At 43.7% G+C, this 27,906-nt stretch overlaps 2 protein-coding genes across 4 annotated transcripts in view; one reads left to right on the forward strand and one right to left on the reverse strand.

Moving 5' to 3' along the window:
* kiz (kizuna centrosomal protein) overlaps positions 1-27,906 on the reverse strand; it is a 279,562-nt gene that overhangs the window by 155,047 nt on the left and 96,609 nt on the right. The window contains exon 4 of one of the 3 annotated variants that reach the window (XM_070889889.1): positions 17,840-17,932. In XM_070889889.1, coding sequence (XP_070745990.1) covers positions 17,840-17,932 — 93 coding nt within the window. Of the gene's footprint in view, positions 1-11,436; positions 11,521-11,713; positions 11,763-17,839; positions 17,933-27,906 lie in introns of those variants that run through there. The other 2 variants (XM_070889891.1, XM_070889890.1) reach the window with 2 other exon arrangements.
* Positions 209-27,684, forward strand: LOC139273248 (uncharacterized). Its single transcript, XM_070889892.1, has 3 exons — positions 209-237; positions 26,210-26,366; positions 26,671-27,684. Exons 2-3 carry the CDS (start codon positions 26,246-26,248, stop codon positions 27,258-27,260), a joined length of 711 nt encoding a protein of 236 aa, XP_070745993.1. The 5' UTR covers positions 209-237; positions 26,210-26,245; the 3' UTR covers positions 27,261-27,684.

Raw genomic sequence — 27,906 nt, forward strand, 5'->3', positions numbered from 1 at the left:
CGGATGAGTGTTTATAAAGATTCATCATAACTTCCTTGCTTTTATACTCTACGCCTCTCTATTTATGAAGCCCAAGGTCCTATATGCATTTTTAACTGCTTTTTCAACCTGCCCTGCCACCTTCAATAATTTGTGCACATTTACTTCCAGAATCTACAGTTAGGAGCCAGGAGCAATGGGAGGGCCAGCAAGCCAGGAGTAAAAGAAAGCCACCAATTCAGCAATGAGGAAGAGGAGGTAAGACTAGAAGCAAGAAAAGTAGCATTAGTGAGTTAGGTAGAGGCAGGATGGCAGTGCAGCTGGGGAGCTGGCAGCAGCAGGAGAGACATGAGAATCAGAAGCATGAAACAGAGGTATAAAATTATTGGCAGATCAGGAATTCACACCCAGTATACAGCAAAATTGGTTCCCAAAGAAAAGCAGCAATATGAAGGAGTCAGGAGCTGAAGTGGGCACAAAATGTGAAGTGGAAGCAGAAAACAAAAGTGTTATGTTTTTAGATGCTCTGATAACGATTCCACAAGGCAATGTGTTGCACTTGAACTGCAGTGACCTTAATCCTTTATTGATAACTCCAGAGTGAGGATCACACCTGGTGGCCTGCCTTTTATATTAGGCCTGGCACACCTGTACAGGTAACCTACAAGTCTCCCACTGCGGTGCCCTCTGGTGGCACACCTTGTAATGGTACAAACAGTAACCATGTAGGATACATGACATCACTCTTCCCGAAGCCTTTAGTTCAAGTTGCCTTCATGCATTGACTGTGCTTAGCTCTATCTGGTTGACCCTTGGAGGGTTGCTTCCAGCTTGGGTGAGTAGGTGGTGTTTCGTTGGCAGTAGAGATGCTGGTGGTTTCTGTTTGTGCGTCCATGACCACTCCATTCTCTCCCGCCCCACATATAGATTATGCCGGTGGCTCATTACATTCAGATACATACAAGTCCAGAAAAAAAATGTGCATTTACATCATTACATTAGTACAGTTCTGAGGCAAGTACATTTGACTGGTGAGGTACATACTTAATATATACTTGGAATCAATACTGGTGTCAGCACCGGTGAGTAAGGACAAACTAGTACCAGAACTGCTGGATGGTGTCCAGGTAGTCTGGTGGCGGCGCGGTGCCCAGTGCTGGCAGTGGGAACCCGGCTGGCTCAAGTTGCCTGCTCTCGGGAACTTTGCCGTTGCTCCTAGCGTCTGGCAGGTTCACAAATGTCTGTGACCTCCCTGTCCTTTCCTTGCGCCCCGGGTCACTGCTGCTCCCCGAGGAGCAGTCGTCTAGCAGTGCACAGGGAACTGCTGACTCGCTTGCCTGGGCATTATTTGGTTTGGGATCCTGGCTGGTCCCGGTCCCATTCAGGAGAACCGTTGCGGGTGACTTTTCATTCCCGGGTGTAACTTTGGTGGCGATAGGGTCTGGGGGCTGCGCCTTAGTGCGGTTTGCTCTTTCAGGCTCGTGGCGTTTGATGCCATTGGGTGCCTGAGTGGTGGAGCCGATCAAGGGCAGGGTATTGATACCGTTGTCGTTGCCCTCCTGAGATCATTTGCTCTGCAGCTTGTACATATTGGCTGCTTGTGGCCACACTCCATGGTGCATAACTCTGGTCCCAGGGACGCAGGCTACTACTTTGGGTAGCTCGCTGGACCTGTGTGCTCCCAATGGGTGTCTGCCTACTGCATTGAGTGTATGCAGTTGAAATCCTACATTGCACAACGTTTCATTACTCATAGTAAATAACCTGTAGCTCCGATCGCGATCGCGCGACCTTTCTTTGCTTATTGCATGTACACAACTCTGATCATCAATTGCACATTTTACATCTAACTCACAGTTGCTCTTACATTGATTGAGAATGTGGAACTGTCCCTTTAAGTGTGGTGGGTTGCAGGCCTCCTTTAAGAGAGCCTTGCTATCTTTAACCAAAGCCTCTTCTCCGTTTGGTGCCACGTGTTGCTCCATCAGCGCTGCACCTCGTGGTCTGGCCGCTGCCATCTTTTTCTCCAGCGCATCACCTCGTGGTTTGGGCGCCATCTTTCCTCCATCCACGATGTTGACTGTGGTGACCCTCTTCTCCCCTTGTTTTGCCACCGAAGCTGGGAAGTCGCCTTTGGATCCGATTTTCTTCCTCCGGAGTCCTGCCACTGGAGCCTGGAAGGTGCGTTCGGGTCGTCTTAGCCCGATCATCTCCACGCAGTTGTACTGAGCGGTCTGTGCCTCGGGTGCTGAGCTGGTCTGATCTCTGGTGCCAGATCCAACCTCAGGTGAGGGCTTGCTTTGCCTCTGAGCGTGCAGAACGTCGATCGCTGGAGGGATGAAATCTTCCCAACTCCAATGGATCTTCTCCATCCACCTTCTTCCAAGTAGCGTTGGTCCATCAGCTGCAACAATCCACAGAGGTAACTTGTGCACCGTGCCATCATGGAGTACCTTTACATCCGCATTACCAACGACTGGAATAAGTTCATCGATGTAGGCGCGCAGCTTTGCCTGAACCGAGACCAACTTGGGTCATTCAGTTTGATTGTCCCATAGCCTCTCAAAGGCTTCTTGATTCATTACTGACTGGCTCGCTCCCGTGTCCACTTCCAAGACGACTGGAACGCCATTTATCTCAACTTCCATCGTGAAACACTCGGTGGTGCAGGTAAACATGCCATACACTTCATCGTGGGGCTGAGCTGCCTCTCTGACTATCGTTTCATAATCCGTGCTGGATTCATGGCCATCTACAGACTCTTCATCAACACAGTGAGTCATATTTCTTTTACACATTTGCTGGAGGTGGCCCTTTGTGCTGCAGCCTTTACACACACAGTCTTTAAAGCAGCACTGGTGAGCCCTGTGATTCCCTCCGCAATGCCAGCATGGAGCTACTTGGTTAGTCCCCCTCGGCGGACTCTGAGTTAAGGGACTCGGGGGGCCAGTTCTCTCTTCCCTGAGAAGGTTCACGTTCTACAGTCCAGCCTCTAAAAGGCGCCACTCTGTGCACAGTACTTGCTGGGTTTGAGTCCTGAGGATGAGTCATCTGCCTGGAGCCTCAGATCGAGGTCATGAATGCCTGGCTCACGGAGATGGCCTTCTGCAGTGTGATTGTGGTATCTGCAGACAGTAGCTTATGAAGAAGGCCCTCATGGCCGATTCCAATGACAAGGACATCCTGCAGCACTTCGGTGAGGTGGTCACTGAAATCACATGGTGCTGCCAGCCTCCTGAGGTCTGCAGCTTATTTCGCAATCTCCTGGTCTTCGGCCCATCGGTGTGTATAAAACCGGTGTCTGGCTGTGAGGATGCTCTCTTTGGGCTTGAGTTGTTCTTGGATCAGCGTTACAAGCTCCTCGTACATCTTGGTCATTGTCTTCGCTGACGAGACCATAGACGGTGGCCCCACAACTGGTTAGCAGGAAAATGCTCTGCGATTATCAGCCAGTGTGGCCAGATTGTCACCTGTCAGGTCGTTTGCTGTGAAGAAATGGTCGATCCTCTCCACAAAGGCGTCCCAATCATCACCATCGGTGAACTGCTGCAACGTGCCAAGGGTAGCCATTTTCGCGTGAAGGTCTGTAATCTCGTCGCCAATTGTTCTGTCTTTAGATGCTCTGATAATGACTCCACGAGGCAATGTTTCGTACTTGAACTGTAGTGACCTTAGTCCTTTATTGATAACTCCAGAGTGAGGATCACACCTGGTGGCCTGCCTTGTATACTAGGCCTGGCACCTCTGTACAGGTAACCTACAAGTCTCCCACTGAGGTGCCCTCTGGTGGTACACCTTGTAATTGTACAAACAGTAGCCATGCAGGATACATGACAAAAAGTTTTTTCAGAATCTGTCATACAGTCAACAGTGGCTGGTATTTTCCCCGTGTTCTGGGCATCAGTACTGAAGCATTAGGGTTTTTCCTGCAGAGAAAGGAGATAGTCTGTCTGGAGGGAATTGTACCACATTAGTAGAGGCAAGTGGCAATGAAACAAGGTTACTCTGAAATCTATAATGAAAAATCATGGCTCCTACCTTGCTGCATCTCCTCAGACCAGTGTTAAAGTGGTTTTGCAGCATTTTAACACCATGGTTCTTCTTGCTAACTACTGAAATCAGTCGGGGTTATGGTACAATAATTGTAAAAAATTGAAAAGGCTGCATCTATCAATAAGCCAAATCGGTGTGCGTAAATGTCACATGCATTTTTTTTTAAATAATACTTCCCAGGCCCTAAATTTTCAATTTATTTCAACAATTACCAAGAAGTCCCAAAACACCAATAACTGATTATAAACGGCAACAACTTGCATTTATGTAGCTCCTTTAATGTAGAAAAAGGATGCAAAGCACTTCCCAGAGGTGTAATCAATAAATGGATACTGAGACAAAGAAGGAGTTTTTAGGAGGGGCAACCAAAGGTTTGGCAAATAAGTGGGTTTTAATAAGGTTCTTAAAGGAGAGGAAGGTGGAGACGTGGGCAGGGGGGGGGGGGATAGTGGGAGCTAACTGGCAATAGACAAGTTTTTGGGGCATCACTTTCTCCCTCCTGCTATTATACCCTGTGGGCATATTTACCAGGAGGTTCAAACTGCAAATGCCTGGTGGCACTTTCAAAATTGGTTATGTACTATAAGCAATGTGACAATGTCCATCTCACCATTTGAATCTTGCCTCTTGGCAAAAAATCAATCAGACAGCAGTGCTAGCAGAAGCTTTGGTGATGATATATTCCACCCTACCAGCACAAGGATACATAGTGGTGAGAGGAATTCCTGGTGTTTTTTTGCTGGGGGTAGAGGAGAGTTTACAGGAACTTTTTTTTTAAAGATTAGATTCTGCACAAGGGGAAAAAAAATAAAGATTATTTATGAGAAATACTCCTTGAAAAAAAGCTCCAAGTTCAAAAAATACTGTATATAAACAAAATCTATTCTGAATCTTGCAACAAATTATGTCATATTTCTATGCTTGTCACAAATAGTATCTGAGTGGTTTTATTCTGTGATCTAAATATAATAAAGTGTAGTTATTAAAAAAGTCTAATTAAAATCATTACTTATATAACGTGAATCTCTGCAAATGTAGTTTGCCTTACCTTATGATCAAGATGGGAGTTTTATTGTAGGTAACACAGAGGAAAAGTGTCTTTACCGTCAGCTCAGAGACCACAGAGGTTAATTTAGCCAACGCTGCTCCATAAAATCGCTGGATAGCTTTCAGAATGTACTTAAAAAAAAGCCCCTCTAAGATCTATGTTTAACTTCTTAATCTTAAAAATAAACCCAAACAAATTCTGATTAATCCCTGCTATGTACAGAAGTAAAAAATAACCATCTTCCCAACAACAAACAGCACAGGTTCTGTTTCTTTTCTGATAAGAGTCTTAAATACAAAACAGTTAACTGTATAATAGTGTTCACTGGCTGCCACAGAACCAGCCCAGTTGATATATAAGGCAGGTAAAAGACGAAAAGTTAATTTCTTGGCTGAGTGATTCCATCTTTAGCTGTGGGGCACAGTAGAAAGTCTTTCACGAAAAGTAGCAGTTGATTCTTCTATCAATCTGCAGCACACGCACTCTTCCAAGGAATGCATTAAATATGAAAATCATAACATGTTATCATCTCTTCCCAGCTTCAGCCGAGTCAGCTTTTCCTAATGAATGCTGCAGCCTAAGGGACAAGTGTGCTGCCAGCAATGTAACGTCTCTGAATAATATAGAGTTGGTGCCATTTTACTTATAACATTATCCACTAACTGAGGGCTTGTGCACACATTCACAAGTGACTACTCTTGGCAGTGTGCTCCAAGTTATTACAAGACATTACCGCTATGTAATTCAAAAGAGCTTCACTGCCTTTATTCATGGAATAATCTGCTAAGGATTTCAACTGCATCGGTCATTTGACAATACTACAAAAGATCAGAAGCTAGCGGTTATTATAAACGCATGGCTGATTTTCTTGTTCATTAGTTTCAACTTTGCTACAGAAAACATTTTTGAAACTCCAATCGTAGCTCATTTCATTTTAAACCATCAAAATTTTGGTATCAAAATGTTAGGAACTTTTGAGGTAGCTTAGGTTTATTTAAAATTGTTATTTTAACACAAATTTATCTTTATTGCAGCTGACTTTGATCATTTTCATTTTTAAAACTATTGTTTTCAACCAAGAGCACCATTGTTACATGATATGCTGTACATTTGTGAAACATCATTGATTGTATAAATGTAAGAAAATAAAAGCAAAAAAAATATATTATCCAGAAGGCACCACTCTTTTAAACACTCACTGGCAACAAATAACCGATGTATCAGTTACGACAAATAATCCAAAACTAAACTAGCAATCCAGAGGTTGAGTTCAAATTCCATCATGGCAAATTGTTAAACTGAATCCACATATCTGGTAATTTGTGGATTAGCATCAGAAAAATTACCACGAAAGCTGCTAGATTGATGTAAAAAAATGAAGTGATGCCCTTCAGGGAAGGATACCTGCTATCCTACAGGTGACTCTGATCTCACACTACATAGTTGACTCTTTATGCCTTCTGAAGTAGCCTTGCAAGCCACTAAGTTGCACACAACAGTTGCTACAAAGCAGAAGTCCCACCAACAACTTCTCATTAGAAGGGCAATAAATGCGGACTTGACAAATGTCATCCACATTCCAAAAACAAATATAAAAAAACAAGTCAGGCGCCAAGTTGAAACTAATCTATAGACCAAGGGTATTTATGAAAAACAGTAAAGTAAGAACAATTGAAAAATAACCTGTGGGGCAAAACTACATGAAGATATTACATAGAACGTACAGCACAAAACAGGCCATTTGGTCCAACGGGTCCATGGCAGTGTGTATGCTCCACACGAGCCTCCTCCCACTCTACTTCATCCAACCCTATCAGCATATCCTTATATTCCTTTCTCCCTCATGTGTAGCTTCCCCTTGAATACATCTATGCTATTCGCCTCAACTACTCCTTGTGGTAGTGAGTTCCACATTCTAACCACTCTCAGGGTAAAGAAGTTTCTCTGGAATTCCCTATTTGATTTATTAATGTCTATCTTATATTTATTGCCCCAAGTTCTGGTCTCCAGTGGAAATAGAAACATCTTCTCTATGTCTACCCTATCAAACACTTTCATAATCTTAAAGACCTCTATCAGGTCACCCCTCAGCCTTCTCTTTTCTATAGAAAAGAGCCTCAGCCTTTCAATCTTTCCTGATAGATATAACCTTGACAGGGTTCCGCTTGTCCTCACCTTTCATCCCATCAGCCTCCACATTCAACGGATCATCCTCCGCCATTTCCGCCACCTCCAGCTTGATCCCACCACCCTCTCAGCATTCCGAAGGGGCCGCTCCCTCCGCGACACCGTGGTCTATTCCGCAGTCACCCCCAGCATCGCCTCCCCTTCCTACGGCACCTTTCCATGCAAGCACAGGAGATGCAACACCTGCCTTTTTACCTCCTCCCTTTCCACTATCCAGGGCCCCAAATACTCCTTCCAGGAGAAATAGCGATTTACTTGTACTTCTTTCAATTTAGTATACTGTATTCGCTGCTCACGATGTGGTCTCCTCTACATTGGGGAGACCAAGTGTAAATTGGGTGACCGCTTCGCGGAGCACCTCCGTTCAGTCCGCAAGTATGACCCTGAGCTTCCGGTCACCTGTCACTTTAATTCTCTACTCCATTCCCACTCTGACCTCTCCGTCCTCAGTCTCTTACACTGTTCCAACGAAGCTCAACGCAAGCTCAAGGAACAGCACCTCATCTTTTGTTTAGGCACTTTGCAGCCTTCTGGACTCAACACTGAGTTCAACAATTTCAGAGCGTAACCGTTGGCAATCTTTGGCTCCCTTTACCACCCCCCCATCCTTTTTTCTCCTTGTCTCTAATAACAACTGGTCCTTATTCCTCCATTCACACCCTATCTTGACTAATGTTTTTCTAACTCCTGGCATTACCATTTCAATTCAGCCCATCATCCCTTTTGGCTCTCTAATCTCTGCTGCCTTCCACCCTATCACAGACCTTCCCTTTTGTTCTTTCTTCCCCTCCCCCTTTCAGTGTTTGTTAAGAATGTGTTCTTTCCAAACACTCTTCAGTTCTGATGAAGGGTCGTTGACCCAAAACATTAACTCTGCTTTCTCTCCACAGATGCTGCCTGACCCACTTTCCAGCATTTCCAAGATTTCCAGCATTTTCTGTTTTTATTCCAGACTCCAGCATCCACAGTATTTTGCTTTTGCGGTACTTATTTCTGGTATCTTTTGCACCTTCTCCAGTGCCTCTATATCCTTTTTATAATATGGGGACCAGAATTCTTGCAAAGGCATTCAGCTAAACAACACACCAATTTGCTTTTGCAAATAATACAATATATCTATGTAAGACAAGATATTGAAGGTATCTTTGGTATAATTTAACCTGACGAGACAAACTGTCATCAGCTAATGTGCCCTGAAGCTAACATGAATCTTAGAAAATAAAAATCCAAATAATGAAAAGGGGAATCCTACCAAGAGAAACCAATAGCAGACCGTTTACTTCAATAAACAGCAATAGAATTTAATTAAATGAAATTGTTTATTAAAATCAGTAACAGCATTGCAGAGCAGTGCCGAACAAAACCTCCACCCAAACCTCTTCACCTTTCCCATTTTTCCCATCAATACCTCCCTCGCATCAACAAGTTTACTACAAGGTTCTAGTCTCATAGATTAAAAAGTGCTGCTCACAAACAATAGGCTCCAATCTGCATCAATTTAATCATAACAGTTTAAAATGTGCTAAGTGATTTACAAAGCTATGGCATAATTTATTTTTACTTTTCAAAGCATATTCATTCCACCCTCAATCCTCAGAAGTGTAACATTCAAATGTCGTAATAAGGTGCAGGCTGTGGAAAATGTCCCATAATACCAGAAGTAAAATTAAACAATCTCAGGAGACAAAATTTAATCGTGTTGTTAGAGACATAATATTGTTACGACGAATCTTTTGTTTTGAAGAGGGGCGAGGAGGTCGCTCACAGCAACGGACTTTCCTCCTCTGCCGCTGCCACCATCTTGCAGGGCACGTTCACCGCCCCCTCGTCAAATCAAAAGCTGAGCGGCTCCCCTCCAGTCAGTGAAAGTTTCTTCTTCGTTGAAATCTCAACCCAGCAGGCTGAGCGGCCCCTGGCCTGCGAGCACCATCGGAGCAGGCCAGGGAGTGGAAGGAGCAGCGTGGAGGCCTGGTCCAGCAGACTGTGTGGCCCCCAGACTGCGAGCACCATCGGAGCAGGCCGGGGAGCAGAAGGAGCGACGTGGAGGCATACCACTTCAGGGAGCAGCACGTGCTGGAGCAGGAGAGCAATGATGGCAGTGAAAAGGGACGTCACCAATGTCCAGGTCGGTGATTGGAGCGTGAGCAGATACAGCAGGAGCGACAATGTCGGGGCGAAGGAGCGGCAAGAGATTGTAGAGGGACATGATTGGGGCCCAGGAGAGGTGAGAGTTTGGGGCTCAGGAAAGGCGAGGGCCCAGGGGCAGAACGGGCCAGCCCACACTGTGATATGTGTGCGTACCAGGTCCATGCAGCAGAGCTGGTCACCAGTCGTCTTGGTTAATCCTTGCTACTGGACCAAGACCTAGCTCTGTCAAGCCCATGTGGTGGCTGGTGTGCAACGGCCACCACACGTTAAAAAAATCCACGAACAGGCATCTTCCACCCTTCAAGATTTAGTTCGGGACCTGGAATTTTAGGTCCTTCACTGAAACACCTGTGAACTTCTTGACGTGGAAGCAAATCATCCTTGATTCGAGGGACTGTCTATGATGATGACGAAGAATCTTACAACTCTGCTAGAATAGATTTAGTTGTTAAGAGTTGGAATTGTTGTCAATAACTTGCTGTAATTAGCTCATATCCATCCACACAATTATATTTATAACAGATCTCTGAATAATTGGCAATTCTTCAAACTTTTATTTTTCAAATCAAACAATAATAACTTGCATTTCTATAGCTCCTTTAACTTGGTAAAACGTTCCAAGGCGCTTCAGTGGCCAGGGAATGGAATCCGTAGCTAGGGAATGGAGTTTGTGGTGGTGCCGAAGACAATGGCTTTGGTCTTACCAATGTTCAATTGGAGGAAATTTTGGCTCATCCATGACTGGATGACAGGCAAACAGTCTGACAATGCAGAGGCAGTGGAAGGGTCGAGTGAGTTGGCGGCGAGGTAGAACTTGGTGTCGTCAGCGTACATGTGCAACCTGTTGTCGTGTTTTTGGATAGTGTTGCCGATGGGAACATAGATGAGAAGTAGGAGGGGGCCAAGGATAGACCTTCAATGGGACTAAGAATAGTCCTCATACAGTGCCACGGACTACTGCTACCTAGGTGCCGTGTACCTGCAGCAAAATGAGCTGCCATCACACATTTAATTATTTTAGTACCACTCCCACCAAATGGGGCATGATGGGCAGGCAGCCCCACAAGGGTTAGAGCCGGTACTGCTGAGCATTAGCAGCAATAGAAGGGCTGCTGGCTGCCTGTATTTTACCGCTGTTGTTTACCATGATAAGTGGGATCAGGGCACAATGACTCTTTCATTAAATGGGCACTGGATGCCAAAGAAATAACGTACCAAGAGAAAGGTGGCCCTATTGAAAGGAGAGGGCCAATCTACAGCCAAAAAAAAAATCCTTTTTGGCGCAATCTGCCCTGAAATGCCCACTCCAAACTGCAGTATTGGAAGGATCCCTCATTTGCATAAAAATCTGGGCCACAATGAGCAGAGCTCACTGTGAGGAGGCGAGGATGCTGGCGCTGAGTGCTTCTGGGGTATATTATATTACACCACATGAACTGACTCTTAGCATGCTTAGGCTGCAGAGATCCAGAATGTGATGAGTCAGCATACAGGTGTCAATTATTGACCTCAATATAAAACTCAAAAACCTTTCATTCTTTTTAACTGATTCCAGCACTGCTGGACTCCCTTGGAATGTATTCCGATTATATTTCTATAACCTTTCAACACAAGCAAAAAACATATTATATAATTCAAAAATAAAAAGTCACACATGACACTTAAGGGAGAATTTAACCAAAAATAATAAAGTCAGTCCTTGCATTACTTATATTTCACTCCATTTTTGTTTTGTGATGGTCCTTTGTCATTTTCTGTTTCCTCTAGAGAGCAGTCTGCGATCATCTATTTAAGATAAATACCTTCCAGTGCAAAACCCAGTGTCAGCAGCCTTCAAATGAGCATAATATTGAACTCAATCTTAGATTTATTTACACACACTATATCATGTATTGCTGTGCAAATTTATCTGAAGTTGGAACCTCACCATGACTTATTAATTATTTCTTATTTTGACTGGTACCAAGAGTTGTCAATACTGGGAACATTGTAGGTGTGAGATTTTCACAAATGCCACATACCTGAAGCTTAAACATGATTACAAACAGCAAGAATATGGATCGCTCAGAATAACCTTTTCTTATTTATATCCAAGTTTACAGTCCTGTTACCATTGATGCATCTGTTTTAAGACAATGTATTTTTCAGTTATTATTAGAGCAAATGACTTGTCTCCCATACCTACAGAAAGAGCTGCACTGGCAGTGAGCAGTAAAACATGAAAGAAAGACTTGCATGACCTCAAGATGTCCCAAAGCGCTTTACAGCCAATGAAATATATTTTTTAAATGTACTCACTGTTGTGATGTGGGAAACGCGTTAACCAAGTTGCGCACAGCAAGCCCCCACAAACAGCAATGTAATAATGGCGAGATAATCTGTTTTAGTAATGTTGATTGAGGGATAAATATTGGCCAGAATACGAGGGATAACTTCCCCACTCTTCTTCAAACTAGTGCTGTGGTATCTTTTACAATCACCTGAGAAAGCAGATGGGGCCTCAGTTTAACATCTCATTTGAAAAACAGCATCTCTGACAGTACAGGACTCCCTCAGTACCACAAGGAGTGTCAGCTTAGATTTTTGTGCTCAAATCTCTGGAGTGAGACTTGAACGCAATGTCCCCTCTAATTTTTTTTTGGGTGCGCGGGAGGGGCCGTGCAGCCCATTCACATTTCCACACAGGCGTGGTTTTCCCATTGTAAAGCCGGCAAGCGGTCTGCGCAGGACCTTCAGCCAGCTGTGCAGCTGTGCGGCATTACATTGCTTCAACCCACAACTTTCTGACTCTGAGGCAAGAGTGCTACCAACTGAGTCACAGCTGCCACGTGTTTCAGGAGATATGCAGAGTAATGCTTTACCCAACTTTGCAGCAATGCAAGCAAACAACCAAAAAGTTGTTCCTAATTACATAACTACAGAATTTGCCGAATACTTCATCCCATGATTCAGTACAAATATCGCTATCATTTTTCTTTCCTTGCACCAATTCTTTTCTTTCCTTTTTTTACTGTCTTAGTAAGCTTTTTTTTTTATCTTTTGTTCTTCGCTCCATAAAAATTTTCATAAACAATGTAAAGTCCAAGTCAACTTGTCCATCAGGAAGAGGAGAAAGCTGCCTGAGCAGTATTTTTTAAGGATGAAGCAGTACTGTTACTTTCATGTCAACGCAAAGTGGTTTTGGTTTCACAATGTGAAAGTGTCAACATGACTCGGTAGTCAGGGTGATGATTTGAATCTGTGCACTCAAAGGCAAACAATGGGAGACTACCTCGATAGGTATTCTTGCGCTGCTTGGAGGTCATATTTAGTATTATAAAACTCCAACTCGGTACAAATTGCTCCATAGCCTCATCCCTCCCTATCTCTGTAACCTCCTCCAGCCCAAAAACCCTCCGAGATCTCTACGCTCCTCCAATTCTGGCCTCATGCGCATCCCCGATTTTCATCACACCTGTGGCAGCTGTGCCTTCAGCTACCTTGGTCTTAAGCTCTGGCATTCCCTCCCTAAACCTCTCTGCCTCTTTACCTTTCTTTCCTCCTTTAAGATATTCCTTAAAGCCTACCTCTTTGGCCAAGATTTTGGTCATCTGTCCTAATGTGGCTTGATGTTAAATTTTATTTGATAACGTTCTTGTCAAGCGACTTGGTACATTTTTCTATGTTAAAGGTGCTATATAAATGCAAGTTGTTGTTGACTCCTTCATGGGTACGAGATAGCAATTCTTAGGCAGGAGAACACGAGATTGTGAACTCATGAGGGAACATTTAATAGATTTGCTGGTACCCTGAGACAGTGGATTGTATTGCGACATAGGTGTTGCATTACTCTAGTACCAGCTCAATTACTGCCTACTTATCTAAGTATTCCTTTAAAATTCAACAGTAATAGAACTGAGTATGAAGATATATGATAGACAGTACAATAGACCGATAAATGCCTCAGAATCAACATATATCTCCCAAATAATAATTGTTAGAAGTATGAAATATTAACACCATGTTGATACTGGAGCTAGATCAGTGGCAAGCATCCTAATTAGATTGTGAACCAAGCACAAACATCTTTCTGTGCCCAGTAAACACTGAAGGTCAGCAACTTGCTGTTGGGCATTCGTTGGTATTAGCATAATTTGTAAGGTTCATACTGCCAACTTTGTACTGGAATATTGGTCCTTGCCAAATTCACTCCAGGACAAACTTGCAACATAAAAGCATAGACAAACGTGAAAGAAAACCCAAATGCTCAGGCAGAGTAGGGAAAATATCTTAAGTACAAAGCCATCCAAATTGGTAGCAGCTGATATCCCAAGAGGTGACAAAACAAAGAAGTAAAGCTAACAAATTGTTAATTGTAACCTGCTATGTTTCTGTGTGCCATTTTTTGGCACATTATGCATTCCACAACAGATCCAGTATGATTAGATGCAGAGTAAAGCTCCCTACTACATAATGTTATGTTTTTGTTCCAACCTCTGACTAGAACCCCCTATTGTACTAATATGTAATTTTTCTGTTTCCCACACCAGCTAACTTGTGGCTTTTCTGAAAAAGATTGCCAATTTGGTAGCTATTAGGTTAGTTATGTGCTGTGGGCCTATGTCCACTAAGAACTGGATGGAGAGTCCCCAAATTGATTTCACTTAGGATCCTTGCAGTTTGCAGCGAATACTTTCATACAGTCAGTTTGTGCTGGATTTGAACCCGAGTCCTGGAAGTGGACGGACAGTGTCTGACAAAAAAAATAAAGATTCGCAATGCTCTATGGTTCAAAATATTTCTCTGCAATTCAGAACATGAAATATGACAGCGATATTTAACAAAAGAAGTCTAAGGTAACGAGTGAGGGATCAAGGACAATTTCAGTGAACAAGCAAGATGTCTCTTCCTTATTTATGTATCAGCTGTCAAATATTGAACTTCATGCTGTAGAAGGAGTTTGCTTCACTGGTTAAGCACATACTCTGGATGCCAACCAGACACCACGTTGACGTATTGTGTGCGAGTAAAGGAGAGAATGGCGCAAGATTATTACAGAGCAGCTACATAAATCACATTTCAAAAAGTCATTATAATCAGTACAAATAAGAGTGGGAGGTGCTAGTTCATATACTAATTAATGTAGATGTCTTTTGGATCAGACATCAAACCAATGTTCAGGTTAGTACAAAATAGTCCTTGACATTATTTGAAGAGGAGCTGGTGATTTTCCCAATGTCCTGACTAACATTCCTCCCTCAACCAATACCACCAAATAGCAGTTTATTTAGTCATTCGTTCATTTGCTGTCTGTGGGATGTTAGTGTGCGCAATTTGGCTGCTGCATTTGCCTGCATATTAACAATGACTACACTTCAAAATAAATCCATTTGTTGTAAAGCGCTTTGGAAAGTCCTTTGGATATGATAAGGCATTGTGTAAATGCAGCTTCTTTCTTCTTGCTAATGTATAAGACGAGAAATGTCCACCATTGTTTAGGAATGTCATTTTATATGCAATCATAGCTAATCCGCGAGATTAATTTTAAATCAGGAGTGGGAGCATAAGAGTCAGAAATGGGGAGTGTTAAATATCACAGTTTTGAAGAAGTGGAACAACAACAGACTTAAACAGCTGAAAGGAACGTGCTCTGCTACTTCAGCAGCAAGATATTTAAATTAAAACATTCCAAAATGTAGTCCCTGCTCCCTTGACAATAACTCAGTAGGATGAGCAGAGGGAGAGCTCATTCTCAACTAGAGAACAATGGATTCAAATCCCAGGACCATGACCACTATAATATGCCTTCTGTATTTGGAGATGCTTCTGCTTTTATTTTCAGCTGTTTGTCGACATGAAGGTGACAATTTTGATTGACAGAAATATAAAGTTGTCCTTCATGTTAAACGAGATTCATGGATTTTTTGGGTTGGAACTCTGGCATCTTGCTTCTGGGTCACCTTATATGCATGTGTATATGGTAAATAGCCCATAGCAGCACCAAAGAAGCAGCAGCAGTGCACAGTGCTTTTGCAAAGATTGACAGAACAGCATTGTCAGAGCAATGTCGAGGAGCTTAATGCTGAAAGTAACTGATGGAAGGCCTGATCCAAGAAGGCTTAGCACTGTCACCAGGTGCAAGTGAACATTATTGCAATCTCCGGCAATGCCATCTTTTTCAGTGACGAGCACATAAAAACGACATTCATCTTTGCACTGTTCTGATGGCACTGCCTTTTCTATGGATTTACTTTACATTTGAGTTAAAAGGGCAACTTACAGTTTCAAATTCACTGTGAAATATACTAATTTTAGAATACCACTTATTCCATAGCAGCACTGTGGTAATAAATTACAACTACTGGACGCCAGCACTTCCTTACAGGAAGGAAAGAAAAAGTAGTGAGCATGTCATCGCCGAGATACCCTCATGCCCTTCCTAGTGGCTGGCTGAATGAAGCACAGATGAATGCATCGGAGTGTTTTCCATTATATTTTATGCTAAATATTTACAAAAAAAAGTGAGGGAAAATTTACAATAAACCCTCACAACTACATGCAGTAAAATGCAAGAGGACCAACTGAAACCTAACATTCTATACCTTATGTAAGCTCCACAGGCTTCACACCTCCCAATCAAATGAATCTTGGCGAGGATGTCGCTAAACTGACATGCTCTGACATAACTCTGGTCCTACCCCAAACCCAATCATTCTAGTCGATGATCCAGGATGCCACAAAGACCATGATCAAGATTGAGGTCTCTCAAATCCATCCTCCTCCTTATCGGTCCTGCACACAGGGATTTTCAGGCCATTTGTGTAGACGAGCATAATTCTCACTGTTACCATCAAGAAGATACATTTCTCTGCAATAATGAAGCCTCTCATTATAAGTATCTGGATTAAACATATGTGAAACATATACCAGTGTGACCTCTCTGCAGCCTTTGACCTGTTTGACCACACCATCCTCTTCCAAGGCCTTTCCTCTATTGAGCAGTTCAATGGGGCAGCTTTGCTTAGTTTCATTCTTAGCTATTCTGATTGTAGCCAAAGCATCTCTAACAATGACTTCTCTTTTCATCCTACACTATGATCTCCAGAGCCCTTAAGGAACCATCCTTGGCTCCTTTCCCTTCCTTATGTCCAGATTGCTCCTTGGCAACAGTATCCATAGATATGGGGATCAGATTCCGAATGCATGCTGATGTCACCCAGCTCAACCTCTCCACCAGCTCTTTGAAACCCTAATGTTGCTGTGCTGTCATAGACTGATTTTCTGACATCCAGTCATGGATGGGCCACAATTCCCTCCAGTTAAACATTCGTAAAAACAAAACCATGGTCTTTGGCCCTCGCCACACACTCCCTATCCTCAACACTGATTCCATTCCCAAACACCGTCTCAGGCTGAACCAGACTACTTAATCCCGAGCTGAACCTCTGACTCCATATCACCTTCATTGCAAAGACCACCTACTTCCACTTTCATAACATCACCTGTCCCTATCTCAGTTCATCTGATGCTTAAAAACCTCATCCATGCCTTTGACACATCCAGATTCAATTATTCCAGTGCTTTCCTGGGCAGCCTCACATCTTTTACTCTCCATAAACTTCACCTCATTTAAAATTTCATAGCCCATCTACTGTCCCGCATCAAGTACCATCTGCCCATCACTCTGTCCTCACTGACCTACCTTGGCTTCTGGTTTTTCAACGTCTCCAATTTAAAATTCTTTTGAGTTTATATCCTTCAATGGTTTTGCCCCTCCCTAACTCTGTAACCTCTGCCAGTGCTACATCCCTCTGCCAAACTCTTCATTCCTCTGACCATGGCCCTTCCTTCCCCACACCAATGATGGCCCTTCCTTCAGCCTCATGCTTTGGAATTCCTTCCCTACATCTCCCTCTCCTCCTTAAAACCCAACTCTTTAACCAAGCTTTTATCACCCTTCCTAATATCTCTTTCTTTTCCTCAATGTCCATTATTTTCTAATTTTTTACTTACACCTCTGTGAAGTAGTCATAGTCATAGTACATCCTGTACCTAAGACTGAAAAAGCAGTCTGCATCTTCTCCAGTGGCCCATATAATAACTTCTCCCTCACGAAAGCACCATACGCCTCCACGGGGAGAGGCAGTATGATTGAAGAGGGGTAGGAGTTCTAAGTACCACAAGAATAATGAATCAACCAACGACACCGTCAGAAAAGTGAGAACCATGTGCTTCTTTGCCTGAAAGTCACCGGCCTTCACCTGTGACCACCCTGATCCTGAAACATGTAAATCTAGTAAACATGCACGATTATGCCAACAAGTGTATAATTATATACTCCTCTTAGTGCCACATGAAATATAAATGACAACCACAAAATATAAAAGCCCATGTATGATTTTTCTTTAACAAAAATACATAAATAAAAAACATTTCCAATCTTACCCTTTCAATATTTGCTTCCTTCTCCTTCTCTTTTGACTTCAACTTCTTATTCCAAACTGGAAGTAACCTTTCGATCTGTTTTTCATATTCCATCTACAATATAGAATAATACGTAGGTGTTATCTTAATCTTTTTCTTTTTCATCTCAGTTTTGCTTTATTAACAAAAGCTGTGCACTTCAGCTGTAGAGCTCGAGTCACTGGAAACACCTCTGATTGAAAGTTTGCCCATGTAGAGCAGGAAATACCATGTTGGTAGGGTGGTGCATGTAATGGAAGTGGGTTACAGATTTGCTCACAGCATGAGGCATAACTTTTACAGCTTCTCTTGCAAACGAAAACCTCTGGCAGAGGAGTATTGGTGCCCTGGTGCCATGTGCCAGCTGAGTAGTGTCATCAGTTTGGCCTCACTCTATTGCTCTTCTTTGAGGTAGCAAAGATACAGCCTAACGGGAAACCACTGTAACCTGTGTAAAAAGGGAGGTGAGAGGTAAATTGTTGCCCCTCATCAAAAGACACAGGCTAATTGCAAAATAGGTGGTAACAGTTAAAATAATATTTTTAACAATATCGGTAACCAAATAAGCTTGTCATTTTGAACTTATTTTTGCCTTCACAGTTTTGCCTAGTAACTTTGGACGTCAGTTTTATACTGGCGTGATTAAAGCTCAGGTTTTGCAAGATGAAAAATGGGGCATATTATGTTATTACAGGTTGAACCTCTCTTATCCATTACTCTTTTATCCGGCAACCTCCCTTGTCCGGCATCATTCCCGGCCCCGGGGGCAGGGGGATGGGGGGATGCATGCGCAGAATGCAGCCGGGTCGTTGACAGCAGCGTTGTCAGCAACACCCAGCAAGGTCAGCAGGCACACTGCAAGAATGTTATATGGGGGCCACCTGTGTGTCCTGGGGCCAGCCTTTCCTCCTCTCCCCTCCGGTGCTCCCTCCGAGGTCGGGTCGGCGCGCTGCATCCTGGGGTCAGCCGCTCCTCCGGGCCGACCGAGGCGCCAAAGCTGGGCCAGAAATGCTGACCTCCCATCATCCGGAAAATACTCTTATCCGGCACAGGCCAGGTCCCGAGGTGTTGGATAAGAGAGGTTCAACCTGTACTATCTCAATTACCTTGGGATAAGGGGGCTGGGGGGGCATGCAATTAAGTGGATGCAGGTCTGGCATAATGAGATGTGTAATTCCTAATTCTCACGTAACCTGATTTCCAAAGTAGAGTGTGTAACTGGTTTTGACGCTGCCGAACATGGTCCTGACCAGTTTCTGTCAGATCTAAGATTGGCAAGGCACGCTACCAGTTTCAATTGAAACCAGCTGCTTTACAAATCAACCAGCCAGCTGATTGAAAATTACAAGTCTGTTTCCGCTTAATGGTTAGCTTCTCATAAAGCTTTGCAGACTTTAAGAAAAATCTCCAGCTTCTTCTTTCTCCTTTTCTCCCTCTCCACATTGCACTTATAGTACATATGTCTACTGCTAATGCATACTGTATATTCTGTCCACATAAAGTGCAAATGAAATAGCATTTACTACCATTTTCCATGTTTAAGCATTGAAAAGACAATGGCTGCACAGGCATAAAACATATTGGAGTATTTAAGTAGAAGAGTAAAACATAAATCCTATGTTAAGAGTTACTGATACTTTATAAAGCATTAGTAATGCCACAAGTTGAAATGTGGTTGCCACGTGTAAGAAAAAGATCTAGATACAGGGGGAGAATTTTAAAAAAAGCAACATGATGATTCGGGTCTTGGAAGTTAAATCTGTTCTCATTTAAAATAAATGGGGAGAGATATGATTCAGTTTTTTTTTTAAAGTAATGAAGAGGTTAGAGCTCGTCAGACTTTTATTTTTATTCGACTCTTATATTTTGATCAAATTCAAACAGAAGAAACTGAGTTTCTAGTTAAAGTTACATTTAAACTAAGTAGAAGATATTCACGCTTAAGTGTTATTTGAGAATCACAGAATGTTACAGCACAGAAACAGGCCATTTGGCCAATCAAATGTGCCACATGAGCCACCTAGTTTAATCCCATTCTTCTGCCCCCATAATCTTTAATATTCATCAACTTTCAAAAACAACTATCTAATAGTTAATGAATTTATGGATTGTGCTTCGACAATAGATTGTGACAGAGGATTCCATATTCTAACCACCCACTGTTGAAGATTGTTTTCTAAACTAGATGGCACTCTACTCCACAAGTTGTCGACTTATGCAGTAAACTGCCATCTAGTGCAGTAAACATTAAGCTCAATGAAGCTTCCTAAAGGGAAGTGAATCAGTTCATGATTTTAAAAAATCTTACAGGAATAAATAGGGTTTTGGTGTAGGAAAATTTTGAGAATAATAAACTGTATGAGATAAATAGCCCTTTGGGTGTCCTACATTCTTCTTTTTGATGGGCTCATAAACAATCAGGGGATGAAATCCCTCTCAATGAAAAATGGGCAAATGTTTGTTTTCCTCCATAGTTAACAACCCACGAACAAAACTCCATTCTCAGAAATCACACATTTTCAAAACCGTATGATTGCGCAATTGTATTAACAGGTCGGTAATTATTAGAAAAACATTTTCTCCGATTTTTGTTAAAAGAGTAATTCTGCTCCCTCACCCACCAATCTGAGTGATAAGCCAGGTGCCTAATTTTAGCTGTGAAACCACACTATCAAGGAAATATTCAAGGAAACAAATGAAAGTAAAATAAATAATAGTTAATGGAAAATAATAGAAAGAAAAAATACAATTATTGGGGAAGAAGGTAAAAGTGAATTGTTAAGCAAACAATGCAGATCAATGCGAGGAGTGTTCAGAACCCAGGAGAGGGCTCTGAGCTAGTTAGAGTGGGTGAGAGCTCAGATTAACAGGTCCCCAAGAAAGAATGCAAAATGCAGAAGGCAACAGAGCAGAGTAGCACTGGGGTAAGTGTAAACCACAAGGTGATAGGAAAGGACAATATGTATGAATATAAAGGGGCTACAGGAGGGGTCAAAACTAAAAATCATGGTTTAAAAACTAGTATTAAAACACTCTACCTAAACGCACGCAGCATTCGAAATAAAGCAAATGAGTTGCCGGCACAAATCATTACAAATGGGTAGAAGAACATAAGAATATAATACAATTATTGGGGAAGAAGGTAAAAGTGAATTGTTAAGCAAACAATGCAGATCAATGCGAGGAGTATTCGGAACCCAGGAGAGGAGTCTGAGCTAGTTAGAGTGGGTGAGAGCTCAGATGAACAGGACCCCAAGAAAGAATCCATACTCCATATCTTATGTTCAAATGGGTATGATTTGGTGGCCATTACAGAAACGTGGTTGCAGGGTGGCCAAGATTGGGAATTAAACATACACAGGTATCTGACAATTCGGAAAGATAGACAAGAAGGGAAAGGAGGTGGGGTAGCTCTGTTAATAAAGAATGATATCAGGGCAGTTGTGAGAGACGATATTGGCTCTAATGAACAAAATGTTGAATCATTGTGGGTGGAGATTAGAGATAGTAAGGGGAAAAAGTCACTGGTGGGCGTAGTTTATAGGCCCCCAAATAATAACTTCACGGTGGGGCGGACAATAACCAAGGGAATAATGGAGGCATGTGAAAAAGGAACGGCAGTCATGGAGGATTTTAATCTACATATCAATTGGTCAAATCAAATCGTACGGGGTAGCCTTGAGCAGGAATTCATAGAATGCATACGGGATTGTTTCTTAGAACAGTATGTTACAGAACCTACAAGGGAGCAAGCTATCTTAGATCTGGTCCTGTGTAATGAGACAGGAATAATAAACGATCTCCTAGTAAAAGATCCTCTCGGACTGAGTGATCACAGTATGGTTGAATTTGTAATACAGATTGAGGGCGAGGAAGTAGTGTCTCAAACGAGCGTACTATGCTGAAACAAAGGGGACTACAGTGGGATGAGGGCAGAGTTGGCTAAAGTAGACTGGGAACACAGACTAAATGGTGGCACGATTGAGGAACAGTGGAGGACTTTTAAGGAGCTCTTTCAAAGTGCTCAACAAAAATATATTCCAGTGAAAAAGGGCGGTAAGAGAAGAGATAACCAGCCGTGGATAACCAAGGAAATAAAGGATAGTATCAAATTAAAAACCAATGCGTATAAGGTGGCCAAGGTTAGTGGGAAACTAGAAGATTGGGAAAATTTTAAAATGGCAAAGAATGATTAAGAAAGCAATAAAGAAAGGAAAGATAGATTACGAAAGTAAACTTGCGCAACACATAAAAACAGATAGTAAAAGCTTTTACCGATATATAAAACGGAAAAGAGTGACTAAAGTAAATGTTGGTCCCTTAGAAGATGAGAAGCGGGATTTAATAATGGGAAATGTGGAAATGGCTGAGACCATAAACAATTATTTTGCTTCGGTCTTCACATTGGAAGACACAAAAACCATGCCAAAAATTGCTGGTCACGGGAATGTGGGAAGGGAGGACCTTGAGACAATCACTATCACTAGGTGGGTAGTGCTGGACAGGCTAATGGGACTCAAGGTAGACAAATCCCCTGGTGGTCCTGATGAAATGCATCCCAGGGTATTAAAAGAGATGGCGGAAGTTATAGCAGATGCATTCGTTATAATCGACCAAAATTCTCTGGACTCTGGGGAGGTACCAGCGGATTGGAAAGCAGCTAATGTAACGCCTCTGTTTAAAAAAGGGGGCAGACAAAAGACAGGTAACTATAGGCCGGTTAGTTTAACATCTGTAGTGGGGAAAATGCTTGAAGCTATCATTAAGGAAGAAATAGCGGAACATCTAGATAGGAATAGTGCAATCAAGCAAAAGCAACATGGATCCATGAAGGGGAAATCATGTTTAACTAATTTACTGGAATTCTTTGAGGATATAACAAGCATGGTGGATAGAGGTGTACCGATGGATGTGGTGTATTTAGATTTCCAAAAGGCATTCGATAAGGTGCCACACAAAAGGTTACTGCAGAAGATAAAGGTATGCGGAGTATGAGGAAATATATTAGCATGGATCGAGAATCGGCTGGCTAACAGAAAGCAGAGAGTTGGGATAAATGGGTCCTTTTTGGGTTGGAAATCGGTGGTTACTGGTGTGCCACAGGGATCGGTGCTGGGACCACAACTATTTACAATATACATAGATGACCTGGAAGAGGGGACAGAGTGTAGTGTAACAAAATTTGCAGATGACACAAAGATTAGTGGGAAAGCAGGTTGTGTAGAGGACACAGAGAGGCTGCAAAGAGATTTAGATAGGTTAAGCGAATGGGCTAAGGTTTGGCAGATGGAATACAATGTCAGAAAATGTGAGGTCATCCACCTTGGAAAAAAAAACAGTAAAAGGGAATATTATTTGAATGGGGAGAAATTACAACATGCTGCGGTGCAGAGGGACCTGGGGGTCCTTGTGCATGAATCCCAAAAAGTTAGTTTGCAGGTGCAGCAGGTAATCAGGAAGGCAAATGGAATGTTGGCCTTCATTGCGAGAGGGATGGAGTACAAAAGCAGGGAGGTCCTGCTGCAACTGTACAGGGTATTGGTGAGGCCGCACCTGGAGTACTGCGTGCAGTTTTGGTCGCCTTACTTAAGGAAGGATATACTAGCTTTAGAGGGGGTACAGAGATGATTCACTAGGCTGATTCCGGAGATGAGGGGGTTACCTTATGATGATAGATTGAGTAGACTGGGTCTTTACTCGTTGAAGCTCAGAAGGATGAGGGGTGATCTTATAGAAACATTTAAAATAATGAAAGGGATAGACAAGATAGAGGCAGAGAGGTTGTTTCCACTGGTCGGGGAGACAAGAACTAGGGGGCACGGCCTCAAAATACGGGGGAGCCAATTTAAAACCAAGTTGAGAAGGAATTTCTTCTCCCAGAGGGTTGTGAATCTATGGAATTCTCTGCCCAAGGAAGCAGTTGAGGCTAGCTCATTGAATGTATTCAAATCACAGATAGATAGATTTTTAACCAATAAGGGAATTGAGGGTTATGGGGAGCGGGCGGGTAAATGGAGCTGAGTCCACGGCCAGATCAGCCATGATCTTGTTGAATGGCGGAGCAGGCTCGAGGGGCTAGATGGCCTACTCCTGTTCCTAATTCTTATGTTCTTTTGTTCTTATGTAAAATTGTGTTTGTGTGATGTCACTGCATCAAGTGGCAACCAAGAAAAGTCTGACAGTGAGTTTGCTCCTTATGGATAATAAAACTGCATAAATTGAGCAAAGCAAATCAGCGGATCCAGGATAGTATTATATTTGTCTCAGATTTCTAGAAGTTGAGTATTTATTTACTGGGAAGCCCTTCGGTGAAGGGCCAAAGCCCACAGTGCAAGACACTGAAGTTCAGTGCAAAATAACTTAATCAGGACTCAGTAACTTCATATAGAAAAGATACTAGGTCCAAAATTCATCAGGACGTAACGTCTGCCCATTCCTCAATGGTATTCTGGTGGTGCGTCGTTTAAATCCACCAGAATACCGCCGAGATTGAAGACCGCTAGTTTGGTCAAAATTTTTTTGGTAGTATGCGAGCGGTATGCAGCGGGCAGTAGGCAGCATTATAGTCAGTCAAGATCGACTTTCTTGTTGATGGACAGTGCAGCACTGCACTGCGCATGCGTGAATCTTTTTTGTTGCCGTTTTTTCAGATGCTTTTTCCCCGCGATTTCAGGGGTTGAAGTCGAGGAAGAAAGAGTGAGAAGGAGCAACAAAGTATTCGAGGGTCAGTTATTTTCATCAGCGATTCCAGAGTCAAATAATAGTAACAACAAATAATAATACAATAGCAATAATAATACATATTTTATAAATAAAAAAATCATATAATAAATATAAGTATAATGGAAATGCTGAAAAGTCTAAGCGCTGGAATATTGAGAAGGGTGGTCGTGGAAAGACCCTCCCCGCAAAGGAGTACAACATTATATGGGATGAGACGCACTGGAGAAAAGTGTCGTAAGAGGTGGAACGACCTAGTGAGGGTAGCAAGAGTAATTTATTTATGCACCCCGATGTGCCATGTACCATGTAAATGTATGCTCAGTGTCACAGAGATGATTTTATTCATCCCAAGGTTACGTTGATGTATTTGTGCTTTCAGGTAATGACAAGAGGATCAACCCAGTGTTTTGATGTGTGTGCGCACTTTTTTTGACAGACAACGGAATCATTTCCTCCACGTGGTGCTGAGAAGCATGACATGAGGCCAGAGACTCCGCTCAGGCCCCGACTCTATTCGCCCCCAACCCCTCCTTAATCGCTTCTACCCTGTTCTCTCACCCATTTCGACCCCGACCCCTCTCCGGGAGCCAAGAGCAGCATTGGGCGGCCGAGAGCGGTGACCGGAGGGGCCGACAGCGGCAGCGGCCGGCCGAGAGCGGCAGCCAGTGGGCCCGAGAGGGGCGGCTGCAGGGGTCGAGAGGGGCGGCGACAGGCACAGAAGCGGCGGGGAGCCGAGAGGGGGGAGGAAGAGAGAGAGAGAGAGCGAGATTGAGACTGGGGGGGGGGGGGGGGGAGAGAGAGAGAGAGAGACTGGGGGGGAGAGAGAGAGAGAGACTGGTGGAGAAAGAGAGAGAGAGACTGGGGGAGAAAGAGAAAGAGAGAGACTGAGAGGGGGCGGGGAGAGACACGGGTGGGGGTGGGGTGGGGTGGGGAGAGACACGGGTGGGGGGTGGGGTGGGGCGGGGAGAGATACGGGTGGGAGGGGGAAGAGATACGGGTGGGAGGGGGGATCAGAGGGGAAAGAGGGAAATCAGGAAAGACCGATCACATTCTTCCAACCCCCTATGAGACACATCATTGGAGTGGATGATATCTAGAAGTCACAACACTGTCATTATTCACATCATACCCAATTATCCTATTAACAATCCATACACAATGCCTACTCCATCTATGGTGGGTTGGGGGAGAAAGGATGCACTTGCGCTGGGGTAGGGCACTTTGGCTGGGGGAGGGATGCGCTTGCACTGGGGTAAGGCACTTTGGCTGCAGGAAGGATGCACTTGGACTGGTGTAAGGCACTTTGGCTGGGGGAGGCATGCACATGGACTGGGGTAAGGCACTTTGGCTGACCCTTGCTGTCTTCTGGGGAGCTCTGTCCTCTGTCGCTTCAGAAAGTCAAAGTGGATCGAGTTACAATTTGCAAAGTCAATGAGACCTTGGCATAGGCAGTTCCAGTTACACATTCCTGTGAAACTTCAGGGTGTGGCTTATCCTCCAAAGGGACCAATCATAGACAAAGGGTGGAGCATGGTGGCCATTTCTGCAGTGCAAATAAGCACATCCGTATGTGTGTGCGATGTTAAATGGATTGAAGATTTTTACTTTCATTTCCCTTACTTTCTGCAGAAGACGACATCTGCAATAGCAGCGGATCAACGGCGTATGGAGGGAGGACCCCCAATGCAAGAACCCTTGACGGAGATAGAGATCCGTGCCCTGTCGCTAGCTGGGGATAGCAACCATGCCACCACCGGCATTGGAGCTGATCCACCCACACAGGATGGTCAGTTCAATACAATCCCCGGTCTGTGTTGCGGTCGTGTAATGTCATGTAATGTAACTGTAACTGTAATGTTGGCCTCATGCAATGTAATGCAAGTTTATTGCACTGTAATGTTGGCCTCGTGATGTACATATGATGCTCATGCATGTAATGCAATGCATATGTATATATGTATTATCTGTCTGCAATATGTAATGCAGCAATGGTGGACATTTAAGTAAGACTGCGCTACGTCACTGTACTCATGTAACCCTGATCCCTCCCCTGGTGCCAAGCACTTTAAAATTTTGTTTTGTACTTCCAGACTCGGAGGATTCAGACCAGACCTCCGCAGAGAGACCAGACGACAGACCCACTGTCTCCACCTCTGGCGTCACCCAGCCCTCTCCCGACTTCACCCCTGCCAGAGATGAAGAAGAGGAAGAGCAGCACATCCTGGAGCCAGTGGAGGTGGGGTTAGAGTCGGAGGAGGAGATAACAGTTCCATCTGGGCCAGCTGGAACATCCTCCACCACCGACTCTATATTCAGTGGATTCCTCCATGCCTCCTTGGATTCTGTGCAGTGCACAGCAAGAGGCCCCCAGCGTTGCAGCGCCTTTGCCGCAGCGACGGAGGTTGGTGCAGAAAAGGTCCGTTGCTGCAAGACAGATAGGCGCGTACCAGGACTTGGTGCATCTATCACAGGCCAGCGTCGACATAAATCGAGAGCTGCTCAAGGCCATGGCTACGATAGCCGGAAACATCGCGGCGTTATCAGAACAGTCGGAGGATATGTGGCGTCTGATCACTGCGATGGAGCGAACCGCCAACTCCGTCGATGCTATGTGGCAATCGATGGGATCGGCATTTGGGGCGGAATCCCCACCCCCACCCCCAGGTCGACAGCATTCTGAGGGAGGGGAGGTGCCAGCAACTTCCAGCCCTGAAGCCGTGCCTTTCGGATCATGAGCTTCTCCTGAGGCCCAATTCATTGTGCCTGCAATGTCGCACCCCCAACGACAGCAACAGAACTCGGGGGGCACTGCTGCACACCGGCTTGGTACTACCACGGGGAGGTCCAGGCTCAGGGGCAGTGGGAAAGGGAAGGCCGGGAGTAAGAAAGGCGGGGGGTGAGTGAGTCCGAAAGGTGGGAGAGTACGCGGTCGAGGTCGAGGACAGTAAAGGGTGCTTTGTTGTGGTCAATTGTTCACTGTTAATTTAAAATAGTTGAAGTTTGATTTTTTAAAGTATATTTCAAGTTGTTAAAGTTATAGTTATATGTTTTACAAAGTTTTACAATTGTTCTATATTCTTTACATTTTTACATAAACGTTTCAATTAAATGTAAGCATTCTTGTACAGTGTCAAACTTTTGGGGTAACAGTCATTAGGGTCCCACACCCTGTGTGCAGGAAGAGATGAAATGCAGCTCTCCACATTCAAGCAAGGCATTCATTTATGAGCTGCTAACGGAACAAATCTGCAGTGGCATACATTATGCGTGCCCTCCGCTGTAGTGTTGGGGGGGGGGGGGGGGGGAGGGGGGGGGAGATGCCATGG

The sequence above is a fragment of the Pristiophorus japonicus genome, chromosome 9 (genome assembly GCF_044704955.1).
Source record: "Pristiophorus japonicus isolate sPriJap1 chromosome 9, sPriJap1.hap1, whole genome shotgun sequence".
Classification (NCBI taxonomy): domain Eukaryota; kingdom Metazoa; phylum Chordata; class Chondrichthyes; family Pristiophoridae; genus Pristiophorus; species Pristiophorus japonicus.